The sequence below is a fragment of the Pseudophryne corroboree genome, chromosome 7, assembly GCF_028390025.1.
Source record: "Pseudophryne corroboree isolate aPseCor3 chromosome 7, aPseCor3.hap2, whole genome shotgun sequence".
NCBI classification, from domain to species: Eukaryota; Metazoa; Chordata; class Amphibia; order Anura; family Myobatrachidae; genus Pseudophryne; species Pseudophryne corroboree.
In genome coordinates this window covers 404,152,142-404,169,446 of record NC_086450.1, presented here as the reverse complement: position 1 = coordinate 404,169,446, position 17,305 = coordinate 404,152,142, and the positions used below count along the sequence as shown (strand labels likewise).

Here is a 17,305-nt window from a genome sequence, read left to right as displayed (position 1 = left end):
GGTGCTTTGATGTGTTGAATAAGTTTATACTGAACATTGATCAAATTGGTCTATATGCTGTTAATTAATATTCTTTGTATCCATTGTCCTTAGGGCTGAAATTGGTTGTCTACATTGATGAAGATGAGTATAACCCTTTCCTCATCACAGCAGCTGGTGCAAAGATGTTAGTTCATGACCAAAATGATTATCCATTCATTGAAGAGTCAGGAACAGAACTAGAGACAGCTACTGAGACGTCATTTGGGATGCAGTTGGTAAGCGAATGTTCAAGTCAACAGAACCACATTTACCTTTGAAAACATTAAATTTGATATTAGAGAAAGACTAACTGTACTATCTACACTAACTCTACTGTTGGGTTTATTAAACCACTGTCGGAATGTAATCTAAGCTCCATAATGTTCTGAGCAGGCCTTTCCTAATGGTGGCCTGGGCGCTAAATCTGCACCTCCTCCCCTCCTTCCCCATGTTTTTGAACTCTCCTGGCCACCTATGTGTGCGACGTTGGATTACAAAATGATTTGTTTTACATAGTTTTTGGGACATGACCTTGTAGTTATAATACGTATGTAGCCATCTTCATATTTATTCTTGCACTGCATTTTCCTAGAGAAGTAGATAGACCTGAATAGGACCCTTGGTTACAAATGAAGAGGCTAAAGGCAAAGAATGAACCAATATTAAATCTAATTAAAGGGTTTTTCCATCCTTCCAATATAAATTCTAATAAGACCTTTGGGATATCTGAAAGAAGGGTAATGACATCCCTATAGATTAGAAGATGGCACATGGCTGGACCCAATTGAGGCTAGCCACTCATAGGCTGTGATACCCAGCATGGATCTTTTTCACATTTCCTGAAGCTTAATTGCTGTCAGATATAGGTACAGGTACAGGGGCAGGGTGAAGAACTCTATTAAAATTCCACTTAAATACAAAGCCCTATTATGATGAAAACAAGTCAAGCTCCATTTAATAAAATAAATAAATCTGCATATACTTTATGGCTTGCCAAGAAAAAACAAGATAGACCTTGTCTTATGACTCTTCTAAAACTAGGCATCTGGTGAAAAGTCCTTCTTTGCCCAGCCATAAAACAAGCCCATGTTCCTAAAGGAAATCTATTAAACTGCACATGGTAAAGAATTTGGTTAATTTAAACAAGGTGCCAGGTAAATAATACTGTTCATCAAGACTGTCAGGTAATTGTAGTTTGTATATAGCAGTAACTAGATTGTGAATGGTCATTAGATATTTGGAGAGAATATTACCATGCGGCTCGTCAGTACAAAAGCACAGTCTGATAAATTTGTATTCTCATTTTAGACAGAATCTTCAAAGTTGAGCGATCCGTACAGTGACTGCACCATTGATGGAAGTGACGTTCCCGTCAAAAACCTTTACAACAAAAAGTACACCTTCCAGGTATGTGACCATCCTCTATCCCTTCCCTATTTTCGGCACCCTTGCCATTTCATGATGTCTTCTTAAACCGCTTAAACACAATGGCGGGAATTCAGTTGTTTGAAAAGTCGGTTGGGTGTCTGTTTTTTCCTGTCTATTAGATAGGAAAAAACAGACACCCAACTGACTTTTCAAACAATTGAATACCCCCCAATGGATTTAAATTTGACGCCCCTATCTGTTGGGTAGTTCGTGTACTAGCTGCTATTTCCACACCTATAATATATTATTAGTTTTTATAGGCCCTGATTCAATTAGCCGCAGTAGTAAGTGTGGTAGCCTCTGGCTTTTACACCTGAGGCTATTTAATTACAGCATCTTTTTCTTACGCGGTAAATTGCCACTAAAGCATGTCAGCCTATAGGTTCTGGGAAAATCACCAGGAGCTATGGGTTAACGTGTTTGCGGCACCCACGATAATGACACTCACAGCAGATTTCTCTTTGAGGCTCTCTCAGGCTCAAACAGTAATCCGCATTAGTACAGTCTGCAGGCTGTAATTGAATAGCCCGGCAGACAAAATAGACTGCAGTTAATTACTGCGGGTAATTGAATCTGTCCCGTAGCGTATATTTTTCTCTGATATATTTATTCTCCTCTCCCAGATCTGCTTGTACTCCTGTTTCCAGGCAGAGATGGTGAAGACCTGCGGCTGTGCACACTATGATCAGCCACTGCCCGATGGCGCGCAATACTGCAATTATGACGAATACCCAAGTTGGAGTAAGTTCTGTCTCATTGTTCTGTTCTAACAAGAGGGCCAGGTACAGAGAACAGCGTTAATATAGTCTTTGTTTCTTCACAAGTATTTCAAGCGTTCTTGTCATTTACATACAGCGCCGGCAGCCATTTTGTAGGACTAGTGACATCCATGAGAAATGAGTTAGGTTCAAGTGGTGAGGTTTTTCTCCCATCACTTGTTAGGTGATCTCTAAACACTGCTTGAAAACAGTGTGTGCACCAGAAGCCGTTATAGATTCATTGCTCTTGAATAGTATTAAAGTGATTTCCTCCATCTTGTTTTTTTTATCATAGTGTTTTGTTACATCAAACTGCATTCGAGATTTGTTCAGGAACAGTTGGGCTGTCAGAGTATTTGCCGTGACTCTTGCAGGTGAGCGAAAATGGGCAATATTATTACAGTATTCCACACATAGAAGTAATATATGTTACAGTACCCCCTGATATATACACTAAGGAGCTATTTCAAAGTTGATTACAAAACAACATTTCCTCTAATAGGCAAAACCGTGTGCACTGCAGGTAAGGCAGATATAACATGTGCAGAGAGAGTTAGAGTTGGGTGGGGTGTGTTCAAACTGAAATCTAAGCTGCAGTGTAAAAATAAAGCAGCCAGTATTTACCCTGTTCAGAAACCATGTAACCCACCCAAATCTAACGCTCTGTACATATTATATCTGCCCCCCCTGCACTGCACATGGTTTTACCCATTAGAGGAAAATTTTTGTTTTGCAATCAACCTTGAATTAGGCCCTAAAGCAGGAAAAGCTGTACTCTGCGTAAGTTTGGATAATTAGTTGCTTATTAGTTGCGAAATTTCCAATAAAAAACCTCTTTCAGTTTCCACATGGCATTGTGCATCATTTCTGTATAATGAGCAATTACATGTGGAAAGTCCTGTTAATGCTGTTACTATTATTATCCTTTATTTATGTGGACTACAAGGCTTCTGCAGGGCTGTCCATAGGCATGCAACATAGAACAATTTACATAGGCCGGGAATAAAATGACCGACAATAACTTTACAAATACACATAATTACAGTTCTCATATTACATAATTACATAGAGAATTCTCTCTCTGTATAATCAGAGATTGCTGATGTCATTGCTTATATTCCATAGTCTATTTTCTGTAATATGAGGTATAATACATTAATGTATAACGTATGCCAGCTGTAGAATAACTTTGCAGGAAACACCATACCACTTTTTTAAACCTGCGCAGATTGTGACAAATGTACAGCCTAAAGATAATCCTATGTAAGATTTAGGGCTGAATACGTTTTTGGTCTCATACAATTACTTTAATTCTTTAAATTAATTTTGTTACATTTTTAAAGACTTTGTAACCAAAAATGTGTCACTGTGTAAGACCGCTTTTTATACGGTACTAGTGACATTTTGTTGAAAGGCCAAGCCAATAAAGGATTTTAATGATTAAACTAATAATTTAGTAATTAAAAGTAATTTTAAGAAAATATGATGCTACTTTGATATGCGACCATATTTACTGTACCTCAGCTGCTTTGGAGAATACCCCCCCCCCCCCAAAAGAAAAAAAAAATACATTACCATAGTATTCATATCAATTGCAGAATTGTGCTCACACACATATCGATAAATAAATCTGAGGCAATTACTCTGTGTGCAGGGGGTCTACGCCTGAATCGGAACAACATATTTGGCATATCGTTTAGTTTGTATGTCCGATATGAAGGTGCTCACAATCGCTAGCTGTGTCGTGCAGTCGGGCCTCGTCGGACGATCACACTAGTGACATGGTGTATGCTAATGTAGGACAGAACAATGAACGTTCCGTCCTTCACTCAGAGCCGGCCTTGGGCATAGGCAAACTAGGCAAATGCCTAGGGCATTTGGTATGCTTAGGGGCACCAGCAGCTTCTGCTGATTAAAATGATATGCAACATGCCTATATTCTGTGTGTGACTGTGGCTGTATCTGCATACGAAATGCTACGTTGCAGGGTATTCCTGGAAATCACTGTAATGTAGCATTTCGTATGCAGATACAGCCGCTGTCGCACACAGAATATAGGCATGCTGCATATCATTTTAATCAACAGAAGCTGCTTGTGCATCCTAGCCACATAGTAATGCAAATAATATGATGCATTTTCATAAACAAAAGGCGCCTGACGTTAGCAGAGCTGCCAGCTGACTCATGCCAGGCATCTCCTGCAGAACTAGCGGCGGTGCTAGGGGGCACAAGCCAAAATCTTGCCTAGGGCATCATATTGGTTAGGGCCGGCTCTGCCTTCACTCATTCATTCTGATATATACCACGGTAACAATATATCGGCCCATTGGCCGCCACATCATCTCGGTGCACATCGTCTCAGTGTGTACCCAGCTTTACTCTTTCCCCTACTCTTGTGCGCTGAAGGAGCAAATTGTATTTTACATATAAATCTTAACAGAATATAAAGGTTGTGTTCCGCTGTCATTTCAGTTTTAAAGAATGGACATATACAAGGAGTGTGGCAAGCTGGCCATCCATAAACTCTGAAGTAAGTTCATGACAGTTCTTCCTAAAGCTATGGTTATGGACAGATCCAGTTGTTTCAGTGGGCCAAAAGTGACTGGTGTTTCCCATTAACCGTTTGTGATGCTACAATTAGGGGAACCCTAATGCTAAAATTAGGGGAACCATGGTACAGATGGTTAGGGGGCTCTGAAAGCACACAGGGCAAAATGTATTAGCTTATGAGATGCAAGCTGTTCTGTAATTCCTGTGAGTCTGCCCATATTTTTAAAGCGGCAATCATTTGCAAGGATGGTTTTGCATTGTTAATGACCACCGCTTTAAAAATACGACTTGCAGCAATTACCGAAAAGCCTGCATCTTGCAGGCTATTACATGTTGCCCTAAATGTGCACATATCACCCAGCTCCATAACCCCCCCTTCCTTCCCCCCACAGTCGCACACCTTCCTTACTCCCCAGCACCCCCACCCCCCGGAGCCCCCACACTGAGCGCCGTCATGAACTCCATATTAGTGTTACACTGGGAGTGTGGCTATAATGTGACTGCCAAGCAAGCACCAATCTTCCATTTTTAGGAGTCAAAGGTTGGGGGTGAAACGCCCAAAGATGGTCCACCACTTCTGTGTGGGGCGGGAGTACACTACTTAGGGTAGCTTGCCCAGATCAAATCAATATGCATTTTCTAGGAAGATTCTAAGTACATAGAGTGGTAGAAAGTTGGTTTTTTTTTTTTTTGCTTCTGTCTTAAGTTTAGCAAAAAAAATGAAGACCTATTCCTAAAATAAGCAAATTTTACTACAGGCATAAGCACAACCTTATGCATAGGACCAGCACAAATTCAGAGGGACTTCATACTGGTCATTTTTATGAAATGTTCTATTGCACCCATACTATATGAAATGGGGTGGGTGCAGAAAGGTTCAAGCAGTTCAGCAGTTATTGCTCCCGCATTGTGTGCACACAACTAATTGCTACAATTCACCTGTGTGTAGAGCTGGACGCCTCTCTGCGGTCACATAGTCCCTGACCGTACGCTTGGTATCATAGCCGTCCTCATCATCAGTGTCTCTAGCACCACGTCTATAATGGGTGCAAAAGATCCATCTGAAAACAGATGTAATTATGTATGCGCCCCTGCGTGACCCAGTTATGTCCCTTCAGCCATCAGTGCAGATGTCGGTTGCATCCAGTGGCAGTTGCAGAGGTGGGGATGCAGACAGTCCAGAATTCAAATAGGGGAGCCACACCAACTGCCAGACATCACCAACCAGGACTCACTGGCAGGTAGTGTGGCTCCCTCATTTGAATTTTGGACTGTGCTGCAGCCCCACCGCTGGAGACGCCACTGGTTGCACCGCCTGTACTTGAGTTTGCTCTGCTCCGGATAATGACACATCCGCAAAACTGACTTGCTTTCAACTTTGCACCAGCTCCTATATTGCCAATGAAAAGCTGTTGTAGACCGTCAGATCTGCTTGTGTAACGTTTGCACAGCGACAGATCACTGTGGCTTACCCTTTGTCTATTCCATTGTCTTCTCTATCAGGAGTGGACGCTGCGAGTTCTATCCCTGGAGCTGGGGAGTAAACTAGAGAAGAATCTAACGAAGTAAGTGCTCCTAGCCGCTCACCCATATGTATGCCCTGGCTTTTTGTGTCTAGGAGATGTATCAATCCTTCTAATTAAGACAAGTGGAGAAGTTGTCCATAACAACCAATCAATCAGAATCTAGCTATCATTTTATAAAATATACTTCATCAATGATAACTAGAAGCTGATTGTTGCTATGGGCAATTTCAACGTGTCCTCTTTAGAAGGTGTGATACATCTCCACAATACACTATTTTTGTAAGGCAATACTCCAGCCTTTGTGACAGCTTCATAAAAGGGGGAAGGCATTTTTGGCTCGATATAACTAAATTATCCGTCCATACCCACTGTGTGTGTGTAATAGTTTCTCATTATCTACAGATTTAGGGACTGATTCTGAGTTGGGAGCCAGCAAAAGAGAGCAAGTAACTTTGCACTTTGGTAAAACCATGTTGCATTGCAGGTGCCGCTATTCCCAATCCTCAAACGGCCTGGTTGGGGAATCGGGAATATTAAACAAGTTTAAAAATCTTGATTTCCTCGATCTTGTCCTAAAAACAGTCTGGTCCGGCAAATCAGGGATTTTTAAAATTAAGAATTTTCCTGATTCCCCAACGGATTGCTGATCATTGATGGTGGGCCAGGTCGGCGGAATCGGGTATAGGGCTTAGATGTGTGGGAGCCTTTAGATGTGAGAGGGGTGTGTCCAAACTCAAATCTAATTTACAATGTAAAAATAAAGCTGTCCAACATTTGTGGGCTATATGCAGAGGCAGCCAGTATTTACCCTGCATGCAAAAACAATTAATGTATGTGCTCCCTTTACTGTGCAGCATGCTTTGTCCAGGTACAAAGTTACTTACTCTTTTTTGCTTTACTCCCAACACTGTGTTAGGGGGGGGGGGGTAGTGCCTGACATGCGGAGCGGATTAGCCCTTTGCTGGGCGTCCCCCCCGCATGTCAGAGTAAATGATCGTAGATGTGCTAAATTTAGCACATCTTCGGTCAACTCTGAATTACCCCCTGTATGCATAGGGGAGCAATTATCATGGGACTGCTTAGAAATATTTTGTTTTCATGTTTTTATTTTTTTTCATATTCCTTTTCATTTATTTTTGGTATTTGGTCTTCACCAACTCTCCCAATTAATGGACACCATGAATGTACTTTCGTACTTGAGGCCTACTTCAGAGTTTTACACTAATCAGATGTTTAGTGATCTGCACATGCCGGAGTCGTACTGTGCTTATGCAGATCATGTGCTGCGACGACGCTTGCAGTGCCCCAAAAAGCTGCAGTATGAATGACAAGCTGCTGACGTTTAGGGGTGGCAACACGGAGCATTGCAGAAAATGGGTGCGTGTCACTGGCGCCACCAGCGGGATTTTGCTGGATATCCTAAATGATGACTAGTTCTCATGCAGTTAATCTGATGCTGCGTGTTCGGACGCAATAGTTTGATCAGAGAAGTCGTCAGCGGGCGTCATTTTCCTTAAGAAGCCTCCTGCGGCTTTTGCATCATTTCACGCAGCCACCGCATACAAAGACGCGGGGCCTTTAGGGTCCACCTCTGAATCAACCTCTTAGTCATGGTCCTATCGCTGTGACATTTTTCTTAAACCAGAGAAACTCGTGGGCTGTGTATGTGTGCCATCTGTACCATTGCCCTAGCGTCTCCAAAATAATCACACAATTTCCATCTGCTTTCTTTGAAGATATGATGTGGCAAATCTGGACATATTTTACCAAGATTTGAACCTCAGAACAATCGCTGAGAGCCCGTCCTCCAGTGTAAGTATAACCAAAATCTACCATTGCCTTTTCTGTATTATATGTATCATTGTTTATTTGGGATGTAGTTATGTGTATGGCGCCACAAAATTCTCCATGCAGGGGAGAAATATAGCATAGCAAAAATAAGTACAGGACCATCGGGTAAAACCCAAAACTAGCAAGGGGAAAAAGGACGTTTATGAAGCATTAATACAAGCTTAGCATGAAATGATACATACTACTGTAATAATATAGCGAGTGTCATACAGGTCATACAGAACATGGAAGAGGATGAAGGTCAACAGCCTACACATATGCCTTAAATGCACACCCTTAGAAGAATATTAGCTGCAGTGTGTCATTAACCAAATGTGCAATTATCCTAATGTACAATAGCCTTGGCGGGCTGTTACGAAGGTGCCCGTTCTTAGGAAGATTAAAATTCTCATGTCTGAGTATCAAATACCCAGATAAGATATTGAGCTGAATTGGCTGTCTTGTTGGATCCAGTCACCTCATTGGTCATCAGAATTGCTGTGTCTGTGTGGCCGACTTTGCCCCATGACTTTGGTAGGATACAAAAGACATTTATTAAAGATACTATACATGACTTTGTCAATAGCACTACCCCTATTACATGGAAACATTCACATATTACATGCTATTCACACAGAAAGCTAGATCTAAGATGTCTGTCTGATTTCACAACATTGAATGGGTTCTGTCATGTTGTTTGGAATCTGAATCCGAAGAAACAGGCAAAGATCATGGAAAAAATTAGAATATTTGTTTTCCTTTACTAGGGGTGTTTCCAAAGACTAAGGAATGGTTGCGTATTTTTTCTAGACACTGCTAGGTCTACCTCCTAAGTTGTTTGAGTTGTAATTAATGGGAGACCAGTTTCTAAGAACCTTGCTCAGGCCATAAAATCAACCCCATACTTCAACTGTGGTCCCAAATAAGGGAAAACGTGTAGAGGAACTTATTTACCCTTATCCTCTGAATCTGGGTGTAGTAAGTGTCTGAAATAAGGCAAAGTGATCATCATGAGTTAAAGACTTCTGCTGGAAAGTCTGTGTACTGTCTAATAAACACCATAACCGATGCCCTACTAACAGTGTTCATTCTCTTTCCCCAGCTTACAAACCTACTTGCAAACTTTGGAGGGCAGTTGGGACTGTGGTTGAGTTGCTCTATGGTCTGTGTACTAGAAATTGTAGAGATATTCCTCGTTGACTCACTCTGGGTGGTTTTACGGCAGAAGTGGCAGAAATTTGTGAAATGGTGGAAAAATCATAAACAGGGTGACAGGGAAGAGACCCCTGGCTATCCTTTACCGGCCATGGTTGGACATGATAACCCTTGCCTAGAGGAAGAAGATCCACCTACATTTAATACAGCTCTACAGCTGCCTCAACCACAACACTGCCAAGTGCCAAGGACACCACCACCTTTGTACAAGTCTCTACAGATACAATCAACTTTCACTGAGCAACCGGTGGACTCAGAAGATGACATAGAATATATGTAATGAAAACCTTCTCCTAGTTTGTTAGCAGGTTGTGGAGAGAGCTTTCCTGGAGCAAAGAGCCACTCCGTCTCCCAGATTTATGAAGCCATGGAATAAAATGCAACACTGTAAGAGAAGTGATGTTCAATGCTTTTAAAAAAAGTCCACAATGGAACTTGATCTCAGAATTTTTAAAGCTATTGTTTTATTTGGTGCTTGATTGACATTCAGTATAGACTTACGAAAGGTCATCTATCCCTCAAAATGTGCCATGACTGTGACCATTAATTCTTGAATGATTTTACTGATACATTTTGCACAATTGGTCTCTAGAAGAGTTATACAGGCTGCCGTAGTGGTCAAGATGTATAAGGAACATTAACATTGAAATATCATTGTGGGTTACTTATCTTTTTCTTGTATAATTGAGTAACCAAAGAGAGATTAAAGTTCCGCACATGACCGTTGAATTCTCAAAAGAATGTTTTCGTATTGAGTATTACAGTACCAAGATTCTGGTGTCATCCCACCTTCAACAGAACAAATTTGGGCATCCTCAGCCACCTAGTGCTTCCAACTGAGACGTCCACTCTGAGCGATCAAACTCTAGGAAATTATTTGGTACTAAGGGTCTCCTTTTAGATATAGGAGTTAAATGACTAAGGAGATTTTGCACCATGTTATGCTGTGGGGAAGGGAGGGGAAGGGTTGTACAAAAAGTTGGAGGGGGCATATTATCAAATATAAATTGCACTTTAAAATGAAAACTGCCCAGCATATATGTGCTACATGCATATCATAGAGTGCCTGATTCAGAGTTACACGCTAGTCGGCAGTAAATGCAGCCTAGTAATTATGGGGCTGGTTCCGAATCGGATGATCTTTGTACGCATGCAAATAGCGGCGTTTAGCATATAGTCTCCGTGTTATGAGTTGGATGGCTGTTTGCCGGGTCTCGCTTTGATTGAAATGGGTGTTTTAGGGTGAGAACTGGCTGCAACAATGTAATTGCACAGATTTGTTTAATTCATGAGTGTGTCATGGACGTATAGCTAGAAGTGTATGGAGAAGGGAAGCCTGTATCTGACGAATTGCTTGCACCTAGCATGGCGGTGCAAGTGTTGTTACTAATGTCAATGGCTGTAGCTATAGATGGAAAACCAGTGACCAGAGCGTTTTCCCACTTGAAGATGCATTGACCTTAGAAAACTCACATTACCGTAAGACAGTAAAACAGGCTTCCATGGAACCATGCATACTGTCACTTTGCGCCTGACTCCGAATTAGCCTTATGTGCGTGGATATAAATGCAGATCTTCACCTTCATTCAGAGATGGAGAATCTTATACTTCTGAACAGATGCAATTGCCCCTACTCGCCCATGAGATGCACTCAGAGCACTTGGCCTACCAGTAGGCGCCCAATTATACCCGTTCCATTGCAAGTGCAGATGTGCTGTAATATGTACCTCTCCGAGTTAGCTGTCATCGCTCAAAGTTGCAGTTACTCAGCTCAAACTCAGGCGCAGTGTGGAAAATCACAAAGCAGGTTTGCGTGTTACTCTAAATCAGTGTTCTCTATACATGCATGCATTTGCACCCCTTGTTGTGTCCAAGTGCAGATTTGCACCCTTTAGCTAGAATTGCTATAAACTCTAAGTGAGTCAATAATTGCACATTTCATTAAATAAAGATGTCTCATTTTTCTGAATGTATTGGTATTTGATATTATTCAAAAGGTTGCCTGCCGTAACTGGCTTGTGAACATCTAGCATCCGACCTACCCTATTTTATCCCAAAAATGGGTAAAAGGGACAGAAACTGACTTTCAAATAATCACAACAAATTTTAATGACTATTCTATAACTCTTGTTTTTCTAGTCTATTTTTTTGTCTCTGTGCTATAGGACAATTGTTCCCTGCACACAATGCTGCTATATAACCATAGTGAATTTATGGCCTGGTCGAGGCCTGATCAAGGGGCCAGTCACTTGTAAAACTGTCCTGTAGCAATATCTATACTTTTAGATAAAAGATGAATGTATTGGCTATGTTAATCCATTTTGTAGCTCTTACCGTACATGAATGTTTAAATGTATATTTGTACTCGTATGTATGTATAGAAGAGGCATATGTGTATATGATTATATATTTAAATGGCTGATGTAAATAATTATGTTTTCTAATAAAATATTCTCACTGAGTCTGGTTGTCTATGTCGTGGATTTGAATGCATTCAGCACTGTAAAGATGACATTGTAGGTTGTCAACCAGCATGCAATTCAATGTACTTCTACTATGGTGGATAAATTAAAGTAAGGATAAAGTGGGCTTCTGGGAGCTCTGTCTAACCCCAGAAGTAGGAAAGAGGCGTGGCCAAGCACATTGGGGTGTAACCACATCCTGTTGTAAACAGGGCCCCTCTCTACATGATATGATGGTGCACAGCTGGAAAGAGGTGTGGTCACCTTCCAGTTAGGCCTGGGTTCCAAGACAGTGTGAGTCTACTTTGCACCCACTTTCCCCCACCCTGTCAGCTCCGCAATGCATTATTGGGCTTTATTGGTTGTCGACTTCAAGTGGCTCCTGACTACTTGCTGTATCCTTCAGAGTCTGTGTCAACTGAACACCCACAAGGTGTACCCGATGCTGGAAGATATTGCTTCCACCACCACTAGCACTTGAAACGCTACTTGGACATTGTGAAACCACAGCACTGGCATCTTTAAGCTGTCAAACTAATTTCTAGATCTCCTTCCAAGGATTCTCTCCAGGGCTTTGTCCTTGTGACCTAGTGCCACATCCAAGGCTAATTTGGCTGAAGGAGGTTTGGCGCAAGATCTCTGGGAAGCAGGCTGGGTGGACGCTACTGTAGCTTTAGCGTACCGAACACCCCTGTGGCAATTGCCTCCTAGATCCCAGGACCAGAGGAGCAGCAGTATAATACATCCAGCCAATCCACAATCCTGGGAGACCCCATACATAATTACTTTAAGTACATTTAAAGTTGCAGTTTATATTACACAAAAGGTTCTGTAGTATTCTGGCCAACAGCAAGAACCTTTCCCTTGGTATGTGTGAGAGGTTGACAAGGATCCAGCCATTCTCTTCCCTCCCCTTGTCCATGCAAACCACCAGTGGGCTATATTCCCATGACCTGATTCCTGGTCCCAGTCTCTAGGGTACACGGGCAGGGCCGCCGAGAGGGAGAGCGGGTTCTAATTACCCGGGCGTAGGCTTGCTGAGGGGTGCTGCCGTTCCCCCACCTCCCTCTTACCTGTCGGCACCCTGTGTCCTTCTCCCCAGCTCAGCACATGCTGCTGTGTGCTAGGCTGCAGTGGGGTCAGGAAGGCTGAGCCTCCTCTGCGTGTGCGGCGGGGCGCAATCACACTGATCAACGCCTCACCCCCCCCCCACCACTCATGGATATGCAGCTAGCTGAGTGGCTAATGGCGCACTTTTTCACTTTTTCTTCCTAAGAGGGCATGGTCATGTCACAACAAGCATTTAAGTACATATACGTACATATGTGGAGCTAGACACACCCTTTGCATAGGTGCACCTCGGTTTGCACGGCTCATTCTACGAACTAAGATCTACCTGAAACTAGTTTCCAAAAGTATGCAAGTAAGAAATACTGCACAGCATTTTTGTGAAGTACAATTTTCCAAGAAAAGCCTGACATACAAACATGCCTTTATGGATGTCGGAGTATACACCATATCATTTATGCCCGTTCCTAAATATATATTCCTGTGTTCAGCATTAATGAAAAGGATGAGCTAAGGGGACAGAGAAAATTATAATGGAATGAAAATAACCGGTTTGTTTAGATTTTTTAATTGCTACAGAAGATGTTGCGGTAAGACTCGGGTCACATTGCACAACTACCAATGTGGCAATGATATAAAAATGGCCTGATACAAAATAATAGTGCATAGATAATTATATGCTTTTATCTCTAAATAAACAAGTAGGCGATATACACAGGAAATCTATTGCAATCTATTGGAAATATTTCCGTTCAGTGGTCAAGTTAAGCTGGGCAATGGAATCATCCTGACCAGATGCCATATTGTCCCAGGTAATTTTCAGGGCCAGGGCTGACATTGGGTGTTCCTGTTCAGGAAATATTAATTATTATAATACTTATTCTACTGGAAATGATGGAATACAGCATGAAAATCTGAACCCAACCTCACTCAAGGGACCTTTTAAAGCTGACAGCAAATGTATTAACTTGTCTGTCTTATTTAACTTTTAAGGAAGTTCTTTATGTTCTAATAAACATTTATGGTAGAATACGCTTTCTTTAGCAGCCATTTTGTGTGTTTTCTTTTTACCAACTATGCATATCTATAACAGACCTATTTTGGAACCAAGTCTTCTTTTGTCTATTGAACAAACTTGACAACAATGTTAAGCTGAAGAATTCATTATCTGATACAAAAGGAGCAAGGGGTCTATTTATCATTAATCGCCTACTCAATCTCAATGTGTTCACTGTGGCAGCGGGACTCCTGTGCATGCACGGTCCCACTGACCTCCCATATGCGGATGCAGGGGCATTTTAAGAGAGGTGGAGGCCCGGGTGCAGCCTCCTCCTTTCGGGCCACCTCCTCTCTGCTGGCAGTGCTGAGAGTCCGAGCACTAGAGCGCTCAGACTCTACTGCGCATGCGCAGATCTCCGGGAAAATGGCGCGGCGGCCATTTTCCCTGAGATTTCTCTACTGCGCATGCGCAGAACTCCGTGAAAATGGCCGCTGGACAATAAAAGGGGAAATTGGAGGATCAAGACATATAGGGACATATCCTGGTATTAACATTGTGAAGAAAAGGAGAGTGATGGACGCCAGCAGAAGAATAGAATATGACTGAATACACAACAATATCATTAGAAGGGTGTATCTGGATCTTGTAACAGTTCAGTCGAAAAGACAGCAGACCTCAAGCCTCGATGTGACACATCGGATTAAACGTTGTGTTACTCAAAGTTTTAATGAGCAAAAACAATCAGGTGACGAAATAGTCACGTGCATTAGCAGGTAATCAGTCCTCCCTAAGACGTCTCTGCATTACTCATTTTCTGCATTTACGTTTTGAACTTTTAATAATTATAATGTGCTCGTGTATTGCGTGCGTGGATATCTGCTTGCCATTTTATTACCACCTGAAATGGGCTTGTGAGCTACTTGTGGGACACTTAGGTAGTCTAGGTTTAGTTGTGTCTACACATTGGCAGGGTTCTTATAACCCACCACTTTTTATTAAGTCAACTTTCTGAAAATACTGTAATTCACATTTTATTATATATACAAGAAGTATGCAGAGTGAGTGCTATTGCACATTTGGCATGAGCTGCTCAGATACCTGCACAAAACTGCAGAAATGCAGGGGGTCATTCCGAGTTGATCACTAGTTGCTTTCGTTCGCTGCACAGCGATCAGGCAAAAAGACGGCACTTATGCGCATGCATATGCGGCACAATGCGCACGCACGTCGTACTATTACAACGAACGATGTAGTTTCACACAAGGTCTAGCAAAGCATTTCATTCGCACTGCTGGCCGCAGAGTGATTGACAGGTAGGGGACGTCTCTGGGTGTCAACTGACCGTTTTCAGGGAGTGTTCGAAAAAAACGCAGGCGTGCCAGGAAAAACGCAGGCGTGCCAGGAAAAACGCAGGCGTGGCTGGGCGAACGCAGGTCGTGTTTGTGACGTCAAAACAGGAACTGAACAGTCTGAAGTGATCGCAAGCGCTGAGTAGGTCTGAAGCTACTCTGAAACTGCACAAAATTATTTTGTAGCCGCTCGGCGATCCTTTCGTTCGCACTTCTGCTAAGCTAAAATACACTCCCAGTGGGAGGCGGCATAGCGTTTGCACGGCTGCTAAAAACTGCTAGAGAGCGAACAACTCGGAATGACCACCGCAGTGCAAAGACAGCTTTAGTGCCGTCACTGCCGTGCAAGTTGATTTGTGCCAAGCCACACAAAGAAAGTGGAGCTGAAATTTAGATGAGTGGGGGCAAATGTTGGGCAGAGGAGTGAGGAAATTCCTTGCTATGTACAGAATATTGCACTAGTACACCTGGTTTTGCAGAGCATTGCAAAGGATTTATTTTTTTTGGTCGCTAGGGATGGTTTAAGAGAGGATGGAGCCCATGTGCAGTCTCTTTGCAGGCCGTCTTCCCTAATCTCGCTGGACTAATTGCAGAGTAGGCTATGGCACCGTGCCAAAGTTTAATGAATAAAAAAACTAAAGACCTGCACTGTAGGAATGGCCATTGGTCGGTTGCCATCAGTACTGCCATTGATGGCATAACCCCATCTGTTAGGGAGCCATTGATGGTTTCACCCATCAATGGTTATCCCTGCTTTAATATTAAGTGGGCTGTGGACCAATCAGTGACTGCGGCTTGGGTTTTGCGGGTATCAGGGGGTGGAGCTATGCTCCGTGTCCAAAAACTATTTGGTTGGTCTTTACCATCGATGGCAGGAAATCATGTGGTTCTTCACCATCAATGGCTAAAGTATTCGACATTGGCTATATACCATCAATGATTTTGAGTCATCGATGGTCGATGGCCATCCCTACTGCACTGGGATATGTACAGCAGCTCTAGTCAAGGCTGTAAAGTAAACCTATTAAACAGATAAGCACTGAATGTATGCAAGAAGAAAACTATATGAATGGAATGGAAGGAGTTTGCACAACGATAGATGCAATGTGTAATATGTAACAATACATGTGTCATTTGTGTTTTCTGAATTCTGGTCTAATATAAATTCTGTTTATACTTAGAATATCTTTACATATTAACAGGACTGAGATGAAGATAAATCTCATAAAGCAAGACTCTAAATCGTTCACAAGCTTTCCTTCAACATTATGTAAAGCGACTTTGTATCTCTAGTTCCCAGACCCGTTCCTCCAAGGTAAAGGGACTACTATAGAAAGTTAATGATTGCTTTCTCCTAATTTGAGCTATGGGTCTTATAGAATATATACCTGCTTCCAGCTGTGGTGCCCCTTAGCAAATTTTTCAAGGATCCTCCACAGTTTCTATGGAGAGATAGCCCCAACCTCCCGATGTTTGAGAAGCCAACAGCGGTGAGTAAGGGGTGTTTCCCCTCTCCCCAACCCCCTAACTCCCCGCAGCCTAGCCCTAACCTCCCTCATTGTTGCCTAACCCTAACCATATCCTGTAGGTGCCTAAACCTAACTCTGTGTCCCCGTTGCCTAAAACTAACCCTTCCCCCCTGCAGCCTAGCCCTAACCCTCTGAGGGGGGTGCCTAACCCTAACTTCCGCCCTCCCCGCTGCCGAACCCTCCCTGCAGCCTAAACCTACATCCCCCCCCCCGTCCCCACATGGCTTACCTGACTCGTGATGTGTCCTTGCTCGGGATCCTGGCTGTCAGTATTCCGGCGCTGGGATGGTGTACCCATTCTGGATGTCGGTGTCGGCATTCAGAATAGGGTCGGTATTCCAGCATCGGTATTCTGACTGCCGGGATACCGACAGCCGGGATCCTGACTGCATACCCTATATTCATAGAACGGCCAGTCACCTACTCAGCTGCCCATCCTCAGAGTTCCCTTTCCCTTTCAGCATACTTTAATTGTGGAGTCCTAGACTGCACACTGTAGGTGGTAGCACACTCACGGGAAGAAATTAGACACCATGCTGCTGACTGGGGGTACAGCACTATTTAGCAGA

General features: G+C 42.7%; 1 protein-coding gene across 3 annotated transcripts in view; it reads left to right on the top strand.

The window, feature by feature from the left end:
• The window catches only part of SCNN1G (sodium channel epithelial 1 subunit gamma), a 29,343-nt gene extending 17,553 nt beyond the window's left edge, over window positions 1-11,790 (top strand). For all 3 annotated transcript variants that reach the window (XM_063934655.1, XM_063934654.1, XM_063934656.1), the window contains exons 6-13: window positions 94-257; window positions 1,330-1,428; window positions 2,073-2,190; window positions 2,503-2,581; window positions 4,680-4,737; window positions 6,261-6,322; window positions 8,020-8,095; window positions 9,216-11,790. In XM_063934655.1, the coding sequence (XP_063790725.1) occupies window positions 94-257; window positions 1,330-1,428; window positions 2,073-2,190; window positions 2,503-2,581; window positions 4,680-4,737; window positions 6,261-6,322; window positions 8,020-8,095; window positions 9,216-9,608 (1,049 nt within the window). In that variant the 3' untranslated portion in view covers window positions 9,609-11,790. The remainder of the gene's footprint in view (window positions 1-93; window positions 258-1,329; window positions 1,429-2,072; window positions 2,191-2,502; window positions 2,582-4,679; window positions 4,738-6,260; window positions 6,323-8,019; window positions 8,096-9,215) is intronic.
• Window positions 11,791-17,305: the final 5,515 nt, after the last annotated feature.